The sequence below is a fragment of the Nomascus leucogenys genome, chromosome 4 (genome assembly GCF_006542625.1).
Source record: "Nomascus leucogenys isolate Asia chromosome 4, Asia_NLE_v1, whole genome shotgun sequence".
NCBI classification, from domain to species: domain Eukaryota; kingdom Metazoa; phylum Chordata; class Mammalia; order Primates; family Hylobatidae; genus Nomascus; species Nomascus leucogenys.
Window position 1 is genome coordinate 55,777,105 of NC_044384.1, and position 17,283 is coordinate 55,794,387.

Sequence of the window (17,283 nt, forward strand, 5' to 3'; positions counted from 1 at the left end):
ATGAGTAGGAAGGGCCGGGGGAGGACAACTTACATGGGACTATCTGAGTGCATCATCGTTGCATTTTTGAGGAAAGGATTTTCTGTAGGGAATTTTCTGTAAAATAAAGTTCTCTCATAACTATGAGAGAGCTTATCCACTTGGCAATGTTATTAGTATGATACCAACTCTGACCCTCATGCACAAATGGACAACATGAACTGTCAGACTTCCAGGCCCTTTAGACAGTAGGAAAAGAGGTTTTCAGAAAGGCATTTTTAAATTTCAGAAAATATATGAAATAAAATCTGATTTACAAAAACCCAATATTGGAATTGACAGTGATCTAAGAATAGATGTGTAGAAAAGAGTTGATGCAGCAGGCCTGACTGCTGTCCTTCAATAGAACTGCTAACAAGGTTGGCCCTTGGCTGGAATGGGAGCTTGGATTCTGGGAAAGTTCTTACCATTTCCAGGACTGATAAGAGTGGCTCACTGTGTGCACCTAAACTGTCCGCACAAATAATATGATGTACATTGAACACTGATTTTTCTTCTGGGAGTCTGGAATTTGTCTATGTGCAAGGCAGGGGTGCCTACATGATCAGCCCCCAATAAAAACTCTGGCACTAAGTCTCTAATGAGACTCCCTGGTTGGTGACATTTCATTTGTGTTGTCCTAACTCGTTGCTGGGGCAAATCAGCACATCCTGTGTGACTCCCCGGCGAGCAAAGCCTTGGAAGCTTGTGCCTGGTCTCCCCTGGACTCCGCCACCCCATGTGCTTTTTCCCTTTGCTGATTTTCCTTTGTATCTAAGGAACACAAAATAACTACAAAACATAATCTAAGCCCTCCAAATATCTACAATAAAATTAGGAAAGAAAACCAATACAAATGAAAAAATAAGAATGCAACATAATTTAGCTGTAAGAAGTCACAGCTGAAAATATGACTGTAAGATGAGTCTTGCATGTAAGTCATTAAACCTGGGGGTGGTCTTGGGGACCCCCAATCCATGGTATCAAGCTATTATTTTACTTAAATGCATCAATTTTCTGACAAATGATGAACATATCACCCATGGGATCACATTGAAAAACAACTATCCTACAACTTCTGGGTGATTAATGTCCTATAGTCTACCTCCACTAAAAAGAATGCTATAGGGTAGAATGAACAAGTAAAACAAATTAATCTACAAAGTTTTTTTAGTAACTTTAAAATAATAAAAGTAATACATTTGAAACAATTTCTTTTCATTCATTCTACTTAACAAGAATATTTACTGTACAAACACCACATTGCAAGCACTGTTCTGGGTGAATTGAAGTGAAATAAGACAGACATCTTTCCTTTAAGAGGCTCAATGACTTTTTCCCCTCCTAAATGGAAGCACTGTGGGAAAAGAAAGCCTGGAGAAAACCTTGAAGCTTCTTTTATACTAACAAAGTGGATTTTTAAGTGTCTGGATTGATCCAGCATGCCCACAAACAAGAAAGATGATGCTCAGTTACAATCCAAAAAGCCAAAGATTTAACAGAAAAGCAGAAAAAAATAGAAACTAGAATATATATTTTTGAGAGCACAGAGGCAACTGGAATCTAATTGAAAACAAATAATCACTGGCTGCAGATTTTAAACAAATCTGTAAAACCCTAAAAATATCAATTGGCTATTGTTTCTATTACTTGCCTGACACTGTGCTTGCCATCTGAGGAACACCAAAGAACTATAAAACATAGTCCAATCCCGCCTAATGCCCACAATAAAATTAGAAAAGAAAATAAACACAAAGGAAAAAATAAGCGTGCAACTTAACATATATATTTAAATGCTTTATTGGGTCATATATAGAAAGAGTGAAAACAAATAATGCTGAGATGATGAGTGAATTGTTCTTTTTTATCTCCCTTTTCTGTCGTTAAATAGTTTTCCATATAGTAAACACATATATAAATTAAAGAGTGCAAAATAGTTATTGCAAGATTTCGGAAGAACACTTTACTCCTACCCATTCTTAACTGGAAATTTGGAGGGATAAATTTAACTCCATTTTATCCTGTATTTTCCAGGCTACCTCAGCTTTATTAAAGGAAGTGAAGTTGCACTAAGGGAAAGGGAATGCCCCAGGAGAGAGGAGCAGGAATGCCAGTAGGAAGGAGCAGATGGGCGAGTGGCTTGGAGGCAGAGTGAAGCAGGGGGCACACCGGGACAAAAGGGTGCAAGCCCAACAGAGGAGTGAACACCTGCTCCTGGAGAAATGGCATCTCTCAACGTGACGTCGAAGGGACCAGGATTACAGACATGAATGCTAACAATTCTGACCTCAGGTGAGGAGCTACAGAAACGGATGGTAGAACTGGAAACAAACGTTTAGAATCCGTCCACTCCCGAGTGCGTGGAACTAAATCAATAAAACATAACAGAAACCTCCATGGTGAAAACCCCACTCTTCTAGAATAAGAATATAATGAGTTCAATCCGTCTTTAATTTTGTGCCTAAGATGGGTGCCAATGTCTGAAAGCACATGTTAAAGTCTATGGTAACAAGCTGTTCTTAATTTGAGCCAAGGAAACAGAACCCAACATTTTTGACTGAGTCAAAGATGATAAACTGAAGTATGTCAAAACAAACTTAATGCCCATGTCGAGAGAGACTTTGCTTTTACTACATTCTGCGTCCAACTTGGCACTGAAACAGGTTCTTGGGACTTGCCCTACTCTCCATCCCACACTCTGTGAAGCAAAAATTCCAGCCACAGCCAGGCCAAGCAGGACGAGGCAGAGGCTGGGGGAGATGCGGCACAGAGAACAGCATGCTCGGCACCGTGGCTCCTACAGGGGCTGCTCCAGCAGCTCCAGGCAAGGACACAGCAGCTGAGTGCACGTCTTCCCAACAAGCAGAGAACACGCTATTGAAGAGCCATACGACCTGCACAGCCTTTCATCTGGCTGCTCTGAAAGGTCAAGTATAAATCATTCAGCTGTCGTTATCTCTGTATCTGTGGAGGGAGATGGAGACAGCAGAAAACCACAGACCAGGCCGGGCGCAGTGGCTCATGCCTGTAATCCCAGCGCTTTGGGAGGCTGAGACGGGCAGATCACTTGAGGTCAGGAGTTCAAAACCAGCCTGGCCAACACGGTGAAACCCTGCCTCTACTAAAAAATACAAAAAAAATTAGCCAGGCATGGCGGCAGGTGCCTATAGTTCCAGCTACTCAGGAGGCTGAGGCAGGAGAATAGCATGAACCCAGGAGGCGGAGGTTGTCGTGATCCAGGATTGTGCCACTGCACTCCAGCCTGGGCAACAGACAATTTGTCCCACCTTATGAGGACCAGGCAACAACTAGCTGAGAGATGGAGGGGGCGAGAGGAAATCCTGCCCCATACGGGGACAGAAGTCTTCCCTGGGAAAGGGCAAGAGCTGCTTGCAAAATGGGAATATCAAGTTACATGAAACTGATCTTGGATAAATTTTGTAATTTTTCAGGGGGACTGTATCTGGTGCAAGCATCTACTAAAGCCTGTCTGTCCAACTGTCCCGGAAGAAGGCTGGTTAACCCATGGTAATTCAGGCTCGCCTTTCTTGTGTCCCAAATAATAGACTTTCTTTTTTTTGAGACAAAGTCTCACTTGGGATTGCCCAGGCTGCAGTGCAGTGGCACTATCTCACCTTACTGCAGCCTTGACCTCCCAAGCTTAGGTGATTCTTCCACCCCAGCCTTCCGAGTAGCTGGGCCTACAGGCGCATGCCACCAAGCCTGGCTGATTTTTGTATTTTTAGTAGAGAGGGGTTTTGCCATGTTGCCCAGGCTGGTCTCAAACTCCTAGAGTCAAGCAATCCACCCACTTCGGCCTCCCAAAGTGCTAGGAGCCACCGTGCACAGGTGTGAGCCACTGTTCCTGGCCCAAGACTTTGAAGGACAAAAGATGATTTAGTTTTCACTAGTCAGCCCACTGCCTCATTATCTTCAACCTTCACCAACAGACTTTTTTTTTTTTTTAATTATACTTTAAGTTCTAGGGTACGTGTGCGCAATGTGCAGGTTTGTTACATATGTATACATGTGCCATGTTGGTGTGCTGCACCCATTAACTCATCATTTACATTAGGTATTTCTCTTAATGCCATCCCTCCCCACTCCCCCCACCCCACAACAGGCCCCAGTGTGTGATGTTCCCCGCCCTGTGTCCAAGTGTTCTCATTGTTCAATTCTAACCTATAAGTGAGAACATGCAGTGTTTAGTTCTCTGTCCTTACAATAGTTTGCTGAGAATGATGGTTTCCAGCTTCATCTATGTCCCTACAAAGGACATGAACTCATCCTTTTTTACCTATCCCATGGTGTATATGTGCCACATTTTCTTTATCCAGTCTATCATTGATGGACATTTGAGTTGGTTCCAAGGCTTTGCTATTGTGAATAGTGCCGCAATAAACATACGTGTGCATGTGTCTTCACAGTAGCATGATTTATAATCCTTTGGGTATACACCCGGTAATGGGATGGCTGGGTCAAATGGTATTTCTAGTTCTAGATCCTTGAGGAATCGCCACACTGTCTTCCACAACGGTTGAACTAGTTTACAGTCCCACCAACAGTGTAGAAGTGTTCCTATTTCTCCACATCCTCTCCAGCACCTGTTGTTTCCTGACTTTTTAACGATCACCATTCTAACTGATGTGAGATGGTATCTCATTATGATTTTGATCTGCATTTCTCTGATGGCCGGTGATGATGAGCATTTTTTCATGTGTCACCAACAGACTTCTAATAGGCTCACTTCTCCAATCCCAATATCTTCCTGAATGGCATTACCTTTCCTCCATTTCCTCCCTTTAATTATGCCTGAGGTTGCAAATTTGTGAATTTTTGCAATCAGATCTTGGTGATGACCTTGAACGGTAGGATATAAATAACTCCCACATGCTTAGCGTTCCAATAATGGAACGCTAGGCATGAATGGATTTTAATATCCACCCACCATGTTCTAGGCAAAAACATCCTACCAGGTTCTAAAGACACAGAGAAGGAAACGGACCTTCATGCTTTATAAACCTCCTCAGGGATAAGGGATCCTTGATCTTCCTAAAGATTCAGAATCACTTGTTTCCTATTCAACCTCTATGACTAACTTATGTGTCTATGGCTGAAGTATCTTCCTGAATTAGAATTTATTTACTTACTTATTTGTTCCTACTGACAAACCATGAGTTCCCCCAGGGCATGAGATGTTTCTCATTCATCTCTAGACTACCAGCACCTATCATCTCACAGCATGTGGGCACATAGGAAACGCTCAACATAGGTGGGGAAGAGGTGAAACAGCAGGTAGATTGCACAGTCCCTGCCCTCAAGGAGTACGTAGCCTAATACTTTAGGCAGACATGTAAATAAATATGAGTATTGCTATGCGATACATGTGGTAAATGGTGACGTACAGGGTATAAGTAATAGCACAACAAAGGCCAGATTGGCTGGGCATGGTGGCTCACACCTGTAATCCCACACTTTGGGAGGACAAGGTGGAAGGATCACTTGAGCCCAGGAGTTCAAGACCTGCCTGGGCAGCATAGTGAGACCCCAATCTCTACAAAAAATTTTTAAAAAATTAGCCAGGTGTGGTGGTACATGCCTGTAGTCCCAGCTACTCAGGAGGCTGAGGCAAGAGAATCACTTGAGCCTAGGACCTCAAGGCTGAAGTGAGCTATGATCTCCAGCCTGGGTGACAGAATGAGACCTTGCCTCTTAAAAAAAAAAGAAGCAGGATTGATATGAGGAGGGAATGCTATACAAAGGAGGAAGGCCTGGGCTGCACTTGATTAAGCATAAGAGAAAGATAAAGGGGGCAGGGGTGTTCCACACTGAGAGGGTAAGGTGAATAAAAGTTTGAGGCAGCAGGGGGTATTCAGGGAAGTGTGAGAATCTCGGCTCAGCTAGATGAGGTAGTGGAAGGGCAGGTGGCTGGGAAAGAGGCAGGGTCTTATATGCCCCGCACAAAAGGAATTCAGACCTTCCCTTGCAGGTGAGGCACGCCAGCTAAGTGTTTAAAGCATGAGTTTAAGCGGTTCTGGAAAGATGCTCTAGCAGCAACAGAGCGTGTGGCCCAGAGGGAAGCAAGAGGCAGTGTGGCTTCTATTCTAGCCCAGGGCTAGCTCCCCAGGGCACAGGGAGCACCTGAGGAAGAAGACCCCAAGAAACCTGGGTTTCTGGGCCACTTGGAAGGTGATAGCACAAGTAGCCAAACTAAGATGGGAGCACGTGGACAGCATCAGGATTTCAGTTAGGAAATGAGAAAACCATGGCTCAGGCCCTGGTTCTGTCATCACCAACAAGCTGCATAAATCATTCAACTGCAACTGTCTCACCTGTCAAGTAAGGAAAACAATCTATCTGAGGAAAACTAGAGTATATATGTTGCCAAGAATACAAAGGTGAGAAACACATGGGCCCTCTCTTCAAATCCAAAAGGAAATAAAGGAAACTTACAATAAAACAAGGTGGCAAGTGCTATAAAATATGTTTTAAAAATAATTTATCACAAAAGTAATATATTCTTGCTGCAATAAAAGACATTTGGATAACAGAGTTAAAAAGATATAAAGTAGTATGGGAAATTAAAGAGATGATGGAGTAATTCATTATAAGGAAGTTTAAATGAGATAAACACAAGCTTTTTTAAAAGTAAGCAGCATTGACTGGGCATGGTGGCTCACGCCTGCAATCCCAGCACTTTGGGAGACCAAGGCGGGTGGATCACTTAAGGGCAGGAGTTCGAGACCAGCCTGGCCAACATGGTGAAACCCCGTCTCTGCTAAAATTACCAAAAATTAGCCAGGAGTGGTGGCATGCACCTGTAATCCTAGCTACTCGGGAGGCTGAGGTACAAGAATCGCTTGAACCTGAGAGGCAGAGATTGTGCTGTGGGCTGAGATTGTGCCACTGCACTCCAGCCTGCATGACAGAGCGAGAAACTGTCTTAAAAAAAAAAGCATGAACCATTAAAAAGTTCGCATTGGCTCATCCCTACCAGAGCTCTGGCCTGTGTGTGTGCCCCTGGCCCCTCAGTGCTGCCCTGCTCCAAGGGTGGGGAGGGCCACCCATAACAAACATCTCCAACAAGGAGCTTTGTTCCCCCCGCCCCCCGCCAAGAAAATTATCCATGTAAAATGTTTTCTAAGAAATATGGATCCCAACAATGAAGTAAACAAATTATTTGTAGCTTAATAACCCGCTGGGTGTCTGAAAGGCAAATAGAGCACATTGTTGGTTGTGTCTGTTTGAAACAAATAGTGAGCTATTCACAAAGCAAATAACCACTACATAAGTTTATGACAAGCTGAGGCTTTCATGCCTATGAGAATTTCACTTCAATGTCAATATCACATTCAATAATCATAGGACTTCAGGAAGAACCAGGAATGCTGTCAAATACTATGATGAACAGGATTAAGTAACAATAATATCAAACTATTAGAAGAATAGGCAAAGGCTGTGAAGATAATTTGTGAAAGAAATATAGTTTATGGATAAAATACAAAAGCATATTTGACCTCACCAGTACCCCCCAAAAATGCACACCAATCTAAACGTTCATGAGGAATTGATTAAATACATTAGGGCATATCCATATGATAAACTAACACACTATTATTTAAAATTATGTTCTGAAAGTAAGTCATAGGGAAAATATCCAAAGTATAATTGAAAAGAAAAAACAAGATACAAAATACTATAAATTCAATTTTGCAAAAAAATAGAGAAATATAAAGCAGATTATTAATAAAAAGAGATTTTCTCTAAGTGGTGAAACTGGAGATGATGACTTGCTTTCTATCTTTCCAAAATATTCCATACTAATATTTAGTAATTTTACAATCAGAATAATCTTAAATATAAATACTATTATCTGATAATTCTCAGCTTCACGAGGGCAGGGACTAGGCCTGTGTTTGCTTATCTAACTAAGTGCTTAGCACACAGCATGCGCTCTATAATTATTTGTTGAATGTATCAATGATTGAACAAATGAAAGACAGACATACTCATTTAGAAAGTTCTGGCTGGGTGCGGCAGCTCACACCTGTAATCCCAGAACTTTGGGAGGCAGAGGCAGGCAGATCACGAGGTCGGAGTTCAAGACCAGGCTGACCAACATAGTGAAACCCCATCTCTACTAAAAATACAAAAAATTAGCCGGGCATGGTGGTGGGCAACTGTAGTCCCAGCTACCCCAGAGGCTGAGGCAGGAGAATCGCTTGAACCTGGGAGGCAGAGATTGCAGTGAACCAAGATCGCACCACTGCACTCCAGCCTAGGAAACAGTGCGAGACTCCATTTCAAAAAACAAAAAAGTTCTGATACACTCTCACACTTTAACTTTTATTACATTTGCTTTATCCTCCTCTCTCAACGGGTATTTTCTTTTCTTTTCTTTTCTTTTTTAAGTCTCGCCCTGTCACCCAGGCTGGAGTGCAGTGGAGTGATCTCAGCTCACTGCAACCCCCATCTCCCATGTTCAAGCAATTCTCCTGCCTCAGCCTCCCAAGTAGCTGGGATTACAGGCACCCGCCACCACACCCATCTAATTTTTGTGTTTTTAGTAGAGACGGGGTTTCACCATGTTGGCCAGGCTGGTCTCGAACTCCTGACCTCAAGTGATCCGCCTGCCTCAGCCTCCTAATGTGCTGGGATTACAGGTGTGAGCCAAGGCATCTGGCCAGATATTTTCTTAATGGTTAAAATTAGCTCCTTACGAGAGTCCCTGAGTGTCAGGAAAAGGAAGTACAAAATCACAGAGCTCTTGTCTTGACCAACAAAGTCCAGATAAGCTCTGGTACTCTTTTATATCTGAGTCAGCAGTGCGCTCCAAATGGGGGATTTGACATTACTGCATTATAGAAAATTCACATGACCTATGAGTTCTTGACCATATAAGTAAGGCATTGTAAGAAGAGTCCTGAGAAGAGGGTTAAGGAGAAAAAGAATTATTGAACCAAAGCAAACAGTGAATGTACATCACAGAACATATTTTAAAAGAAAGATCAATTCTTAGAAGTCCAAATTTCAGAGGTCAAAATGGAAGTTAAATTCCACTTTTGACTTCAGCCAAACAGAAGCAAAGCATCCTTCATATGAGACGGAGACAAAGATAGAAAGAGCAAGAGAAACAAGATAAAGGGGGAAAAACTGGCTTCTGATAGGCTAGAAAGAAAACAGTATGTTATAATTTAAAAGAAATATATCCTTCTTCATTTAAGGTTTAGGAGAAAATATCTTTCTGACAGTGAATTTTGATTTCCTTTCAGAATTTTCAGTTTTTTCAAGTAAATTCTATCTACCAAAATGGCAAGTTTCTGCTGTCAATATCAGAGACACCCATAATCACATAATTAAAAGAATTAGGTCAATTTTAGACTCAGTCATAGGACAAGCTTTAGAGGCTCACTTGAGTCTATTTCACTCAAGAAATTCAAGCTAAGCCTAGAAAACATTTGTCTTGGACAGACTAATTAAGAAATTAGTTTATATCCCTCACTAAAGTTTGTTAAAATGCAGGTCATTCCAGTATATTAGCAAATCTTTAATGATCTTTAACGATCTCCTAATATAAGTGAAACCATTGAAGGCACTCAGGCCTTAATAACAACTTCCTGAAAACCTTAAATTTAAGCCAGTTACATTTCACTTTAAAGGTTATTATCACAACCTGATTCCCACAAAGAAAAAGTATTATACAGCAACATACATATAAAAGGCACTAGCAATTTCTGTAAGTATGACAGAATTCTCTTGAGACAAGAGGATGAAACAGACTCTGGCACAAAAACTGCTCCACTAAACAGACATTAAACACTTGTGGTTTCAATTTCCCCAGTAATAAATCAGTATCATGCCCCAAAGAGGCGCCACATGTTTTCAAAGACTGAAATAAAAGGCATTCTTAAAAAAGCATATTACTAATTGTGTGCACTGAATACTGAAAACCATTAAAAATAACGCTTCAGCATACCTGACAATTCTTGTTTTACAAATGAAAGCACAGCCAGGTAAACCTGGCAGTCAGCTATGATTATCTGCCTCTGAAGCCGATCAACCATAGAGGGGGCGGATTTTCGGACATCAACCTGTTTGGCAGAAAGAAAGTCCACACTGATAAATCACACATAACAACGATAGTTCCCCCAAACAGTATTAGGTTATTGTACAAAATAATTTCACATAGGAATTATGAAACCTGGCACTCAAAGCCAAGACCAAGTTTATCCTATGAGCCTAGCAGCTCCAAATTCCCATTAGTCTAACTTTGTTTTGTTTGTTTGAGCACTGTAACTCAAAGACAAAAATATTCTAAGTGATACAAGCTGAATTCATGGGAAATACGAAAAGCAACAAAAAGCTTCGGAGTTTCACCTTTTTTAAAAAAAAATATATAAAGTCTTTCTTATCCAAAATAAAAATCATTAAAGGTACAATATATTCCTCAAAGCAGATAACCTGAAAAGTCAACTTTGCGGCCACCTGCCTTCAGGTAGGATAACATTAGGGGCATTCTTTTCGTGCATGCAACTGAGATGTAAGGATCAGAAACTGATTACATTTCCATTAAGGAGAAAATATTCTAGAATTAAAAATTAGCTTTGAATAAATCACAAACTACTTGAAATATAAGTCATATAAATACAAATATGCAAAAAGTCAAGTCACTTTATAAAATGTTGGTCTTTATCATAATGTTTCTAAAATGAAGAATAGAACACTTCAGAATAGAACATTCTGCATTCTTAGTACAAAGTAAACTTGAATAAAATAAGTTAAATAGCTTTAATATGCTACCACAATGACAGAAGAAATAATAGAATTTTTGCAAATATGTCAACAGTATACACAGTAGACACGCCAGAATGATCTGTTTCCCTTTTTTCTAGATTTTAGCATAATCCATCGTGGTCACTGTTGTTTCAAATCTAGCCCCAGCACTCACTATTCTATTCACTTGGGAAAATGTCAAGATGCTTCTGTTTCCTCGTCTGTAATAAAATCTACTGTGCAGGATTGTTGGGAGGGCGAATGAGACACCGAATGCGAAAATGCTTTTTAAATTGCAAGGACTCATTACAAATGTTAATTATTAACACAGGTGCTAGACGTGGTACTGGATACTGATGACAGACATGTAAATAAGCTTTCATTCTACTGAGGAAATATAGACCATATTACTATATACTGTGGAAAGCTCTCTGAAGGGTATGACAGGGAACTATGGGAACCTATAGGAGACACACTCAACAGGGCATGGAGCCTCAAGCAAGAGTCCTTGGGGAAAAGGACACGTAGAAAGAACTAAAGAAGAGTAGGAACCAGGAAACGAGGGAGGAGAATGTTCCAGGCAGAGGAAACGTAAATGCCAAGTCAGCCACATTAAGGAGTCTGTACTTAATTATAACGGCAATGGCTAGTGAGAGGGGCCACCGAAAACCAAGGAAGCAACAAATTTGCATTTTAGTGACTATATTATGGTCAATGAATTAGAGCAGCAGTCACCAACCTTTTTGGCACCAGGAACCAGCTTCACGGAAGACAATTTTTCCATGGACTGGGTTGGGGGTGGGTGGGAGGAGATGGGTTAATGGTTTCAGGATGAAACTGTTCCACTTCACATCATCAAGCATTAGTTAGATTCTCATAAGGAGGGTGCACCCTAGATCCCTTGCATAGACAGTTCATGCTCCTATGACAATCTCATGATGCTGTTGATCTGACAGGAGACGAAGCTCAGGTGGTAATGCTCACTTGCCCTGCAGCTCACCTCCTGCCCTGTGGCCTGGTTCCTAACAGCCCATAGACCAGTACAGGTCCATGGCCCAGAGGTTGGGGACCCCTACATTAAAGAACCGTGAGACTGGAGGCAGAAATACCCATGTGTCTTAGACAAGTGGGATAGTGTCTGACCTACAGAGATGGCAGTGAGGATGGACAGTAGTCGATGAATTCCAGAGGTATTAAGAAAAAGAGTCAACAGCACTTGGTCATTGATTAGACGTTATAAAATGTTGGTCTTTATCATAATGTTTCTGAAATGAAGAATAAACACTCCAGAATAGAACATTCTGCATTCTTAGTACAAAACAAACTTGAATAAAATAAGTGAAATAGCTTTCATATGCTATCACAATGACAGAAGAAATAATAGGATTTTTGCCAATATGTCAACTGTATACATAGCAGACACACCAGAATGATCTATTTCCCTTTTTTCTAGATTTTAGCATAATCCATCGTGGTCACCGTTGTTCCAAATCTAGCCCCAGCACTCACTATTCTATTCACTTGAGAAAATGTCAAGATGCTTCTGTTTCCTCGTTGGTAATAACATCTACTGTGCAGGACGTGTCAGGCTGGAGAGAGAGGAAGCTAGGAAAACTCTGGCCCTCTGGAGCATCAGGAGGCGGGACACTTGGCCCATCAGTGGCTTTCTCATGGTGGACACCATAAACAAGAGCAGAGGTGAAGCACTCTCCTATGATGCTTCATAGGCAGGGCACGGCATGCAGGAGCAGAAGACAGGTGGCTTCTGATGACTATATCCAACGGACTGATTTGTCAGTGACATATGTGAGACCCTTGGACACTCCAAATAACATCAAGGCTAGGAGGATGCCTCTCCATAGCCTAGCACTTTTGCACTGAAATGGTGAGGGCAAAATCAGGAAAACTGGATTCTGATGGTAGTATGACTATTTGTAACCAAAGGCTGGTGAGGCCTGGGGAAAATTGGTAAACAGCTAAATTCAGAACTATACCAAAATGCAATTCTATTATTCATCAACTGCCATCGTATCCTATTTGAATTACATATAGGAAAACCTCATTAAAACAGCCCTTGCCACACGGCCCATTATGAAAGAAAATGATTCTAAGATATCAAAAGGACATGCACTGAATGGCTCTGGATGACTGAAAGCAGCTTCTGTTTTTATATGAGATACATTTTAAATAACCAAAAACCATAGAAACATAGTGGTTTTTCAGTCATATTCTAAACACTAAAACCAAGCAAATGGCTTTTGTTCTAAATGAACAAAAGTGATATTCTAAATAAGTGGCACACAGTCCACCACCTAAAGCCACAATACTTACATTCTTCTTAATTTTATTCTTGATTGTTTCAATTACTCCAGCCTCTTCACTTTCACACAGTTTTTCTGTGGTTTTTAAGTCATCACACGCCAACTGCATTTTTTCTTCCTCAAATGTCATCATGGCATTCTTCCAAGAAAGAAAGAAAGAAGAAAGAAAGAAAGAAAGAAAGAAAGAAAGAAAGAAAGAAAGAATTAGTATCTGAAAATTTAAGCCAATTCATTACAAGAAAACTCCAAATAAAAAAAACACTTAAATTATTTATTGCAAGCAAAAGAATCACAATGTTACGGCATAATCTATTCTAAAGAAACTATAATCTCAACATGAAATAAGACTATGCCTCTATCGCATCATCATGAAAATAATATGGTAATAAATGTCCTTGCCATTACTGTTCTACAATTTTTGTTGTTGCCGTTATTAAACACAGTAACAAAAATTCTCTGTAATTTCTGACTGGTCTGCTCAACTCAGTTTTTACAATGGTGTCTAATGCAAAAGTTCATTCTACCTGCATATGGATCCCTGTCTCCGCCAAGTACTGCACAGAAATGTTAATGAAATAACAGCTTGTAGGTACTCTTGGAAAATCTTCAGCCTTTCCAGGGACTGCAATTCCAGTAGGTTCACTTATAAGGAATTCATTTTATATTGTCTATGTTTAAAAATTCCATGACAGCTTGTTTCCAGGCACCTGATCCTGGCGGACTTTTTCAAGCCACATTTAATGAAGTAGGGGAAATCTACTGAATCTCTGCTGAACACCTGTGACTTTTACACAGTAGAACTGAGGTTTCTGAGATGAATGGGCTTACAGGGGCAGAGACAGACTTGCTGCGGGATACCTGGTTCTTGCAACGACCTGATGAACCTACTGTCTCTAGCTCCTCATTTCTATCAAATTCCACCAGCTCCATCTTGGTCTTTCAGGCTTCCTCAGTATGGCTCTAACCTACTTTTCCATTCTAGCCAAACCTCGGCCCAGGCCTCCCTGCCACACTCTTCTTTCCAACCCTCCTCTCAAGCTGCTGAAATCCCAGCCCTGCTGTGGCCTTGCTTCTCCTCCTCCTCCACCACCGGACTCAGCCAAGACCCTTTGGTCATATCTCATTTGCAGCCCTTGTAATCACTTGGGTACTAATGTTACAACCGCCACCCAGTACCATTTTCCTTAGGGTTTGGAATAATGTATTCTTTCAAACAATAGCCCTTAACATTTTTGTTGCATTAACTGGCAATCAGAGGAAATAAATACCTTGAATAAAAACTTCTCACTGGAAGCTGGCGTGGTACCTGTGGTTGAGCACTGCCAGGCTGTGACATGCCCATTTGCTGACATCTTTCTCAATCTTGGATCTAAATGCTTTCTCTTTTTCAGTCTCTATCATGTCTTTTTTTTTCTTGCTGTTACACAATTCTTTAATAGTCTTTTAAAAAAAGTATGTGTTTGAAAGTAATTTGTGTGATGTTATTACTGTTTCTGAAAAATCGAAGTATCCCATTTTCCGCATTGCCCAATGTACTTTAAAACTAACTGCAACCTACTTCCTCAATTCCCAAATACTCGTATTTGGAAATGTAATACTAACTGACAAATTTTAGCTCTGCTCATTTAAGTTGACCTCTAGTCCACATTTACTCAATAATTTCAGAGCAAACCTTTATTACCCAAACCCAGACCTTTTTTCTACCTCAAATGCAGTTTTAATTACTGAAGGTCTTTCCATTACATTTTTATTCTAAAAAGGACTTTGGTTAAAATATAATATCCTATAAATAAGATGTAAGCATTTTATTTTTAAAATTAGGGAAGGCAGATTATTTCATAGGCATTGGGTAATAGGCAAAAACTTTATTTCAGTTTTAAACTCTAAAAGACTTTCTACAATAGTATATCTATACAACTGGTAGCCACTAACAGACATTACTTTATGTAATTGTTTCCTTCATGCCAATAGGTCTTAAGACATCAACTTACCAAAAAACTGACAAAGCTGGCTCCAAAACTCATTAGTGGGCTGTGATTTCTGTTAAAAAAAAAAAAAAAACACACACACACACACACACACACACATACAAAATAAAATTATTTTCATTGTAAAATTTTATTTTAAAAGCATTTGACATATCATGATTACCATATAATCCTTCTAACTGGATAAAAGAAGTTAAGGTCATCAAGCAGATTAAATTACCCTACTAAAGAAGTTAAAGAGGTAAGGGGGTTTACAGCTCTATCTGCCAGGATAGAATTTGCCTCTGATTCTTCAAAGCAAGGCAAACAAAAAGTCAAATTATAACAGACACTGCCTTAGTAAACTTTGTAACTGTGGCTGTTAAAGAGTTGACACAGTAAATATAAAGATAGTAGAAACAGGCCAGGCCCGGTGGCTCACGCCTGTAATCCCAGCACTTTGGGAGGCTGAGGCAGACGGATTACCTGAGATTAGGAGTTGGAGACCAGCCTAGTCAACATGACAAAACCCCATCTCTACTAAAAATACAAAAGTTAGCAGCAAGTGGTGGCAGGTGTCTGTAATACCAGCTATTGGGGAGCCTGAGGCAGGGACAATTGCGTGAACCCAAGAGGTGAAGGTTGCACTGAGCCAAGATCATGCCACTGCACTCCAGCCTGGGCGAGAGAGTGAGTCTCAAAAAAAAAAAAAAAAAAAAAAAAAAAAAGGTAGAAACAATGTGACAACTACAAAAACATGGCCAAAGAAAGACAGTTATTATTCATTTTCAAAATAATCTTCTACAGTTACCAGTTAGATCATTTTTAAAATGCAAAACTTGTTACAAATGTTCAACACAGAAAATCAGTATAGTTTCTAGAGTAGATCAAAGGGTCTCTTCACTGAGTCAGACTTCACAAACTCACTCATCAATCCGAGAACCTTAGGAATGCCTCCCTAGGAGTCAGCCATTCCCCCCCCCCCCCATTAATCATCTGATTTTGTTGTAAGGCAAAAATGAAACCAAATCAATACCAATTCAAAGAATAAAAGAATATAAATGTTCTGCTTCAAAATCCAAAATAGTACAAAATCCAGATCTCTATAAATTGCACTAAAAGGAAAAGCTAGATGTAATTACCTTCTTAAATGAAAATCATTCTACTGATTTTTTCTTATGCAAATACTATATGGCCACTATAAAAAGGGATGAAACAATTTATTCAATCTCTGGCTATAAATACAGAATATATGCAAAGTGAGAGTATGTGTGTGTCTACGGGAAAGAGAAGGTGCACACTTACATGTGTGTGACTGTGTGTATATACACACACACATATGCCTAATGGACATCTTGTACATATGTGTTTGCAGACAAGGCCAAATATATTCCTGGGATAAAATGCTAGAGGTAGCATTACTGAATTAAAGGGTACACACATTCATTTTTCTTCTGGTACACTGTGTGTGTGTCAGAGAAAGAGAGTGTGTGTGAGATCTAGGACTCTATTTTAAACATTAACCTTCGGCAACCATTTTCTTTTTCATCTACTTAGTACCTACCTAAATTCTACAGTTAATAATAGTCTGCTTATCCCATTTAATAGGTTACTTAAACTCACATGAAAAAAAAAATGGGTCAATTCCCTTGTGAGGAATCCCTAACCAGTGCTCACACCCATGAACCTAGATCAAACGGTACACTTCTACAGCATCTGTCATCCCCACAATCTGCCTCAAAATACACATTAGTTTTTCTCATTCCATAGCACTATATGGGCATAACAGTACGGGCTCCTACCCTACCCTACTATATATATCATATCCACCTTACACACATAGCAGGTGTTCCACAAATCCGAGTCAGTGAAGGAAGGGATGACACAGAATTCTGCCTTTCAGAAACAGACACATCTCAATCAAGTGCTGAGTACTGCAGCTTTTCCCTCCTTTCCCCTTTCCCTGCTCATATATTAGCCAGTTTGCCATGTGAAAAATGAAGGAAGCTGAAACTAGGGCCTACTGTTGCCACATCTGCTTCTTATTCTTGGCTAAAATTAGGTTTCTGAGAGCTGTGGCAATTAATTATTCATGGTACCTAACCTGGCCCTTTCGACTTCACATACCATCTTATCATTTAAGTGGGGGGGAAAAAACCAAAGCAACAACCCAAGGAAACCATTTTCCCTCCCTGAAGAACTGT

General features: G+C 40.3%; 1 protein-coding gene across 2 annotated transcripts in view; it reads right to left on the minus strand.

Moving 5' to 3' along the window:
- Positions 1-17,283, minus strand: part of TTC39C (tetratricopeptide repeat domain 39C) — a 121,315-nt gene that overhangs the window by 55,832 nt on the left and 48,200 nt on the right. For both annotated transcript variants that reach the window (XM_012506333.2, XM_030810641.1), the window contains exons 2-4: positions 15,104-15,152; positions 13,123-13,251; positions 9,995-10,109 (exon numbers count right to left, since the gene is read on the minus strand). In XM_012506333.2, the coding sequence (XP_012361787.2) occupies positions 9,995-10,109; positions 13,123-13,251; positions 15,104-15,152 (293 nt within the window). The remainder of the gene's footprint in view (positions 1-9,994; positions 10,110-13,122; positions 13,252-15,103; positions 15,153-17,283) is intronic.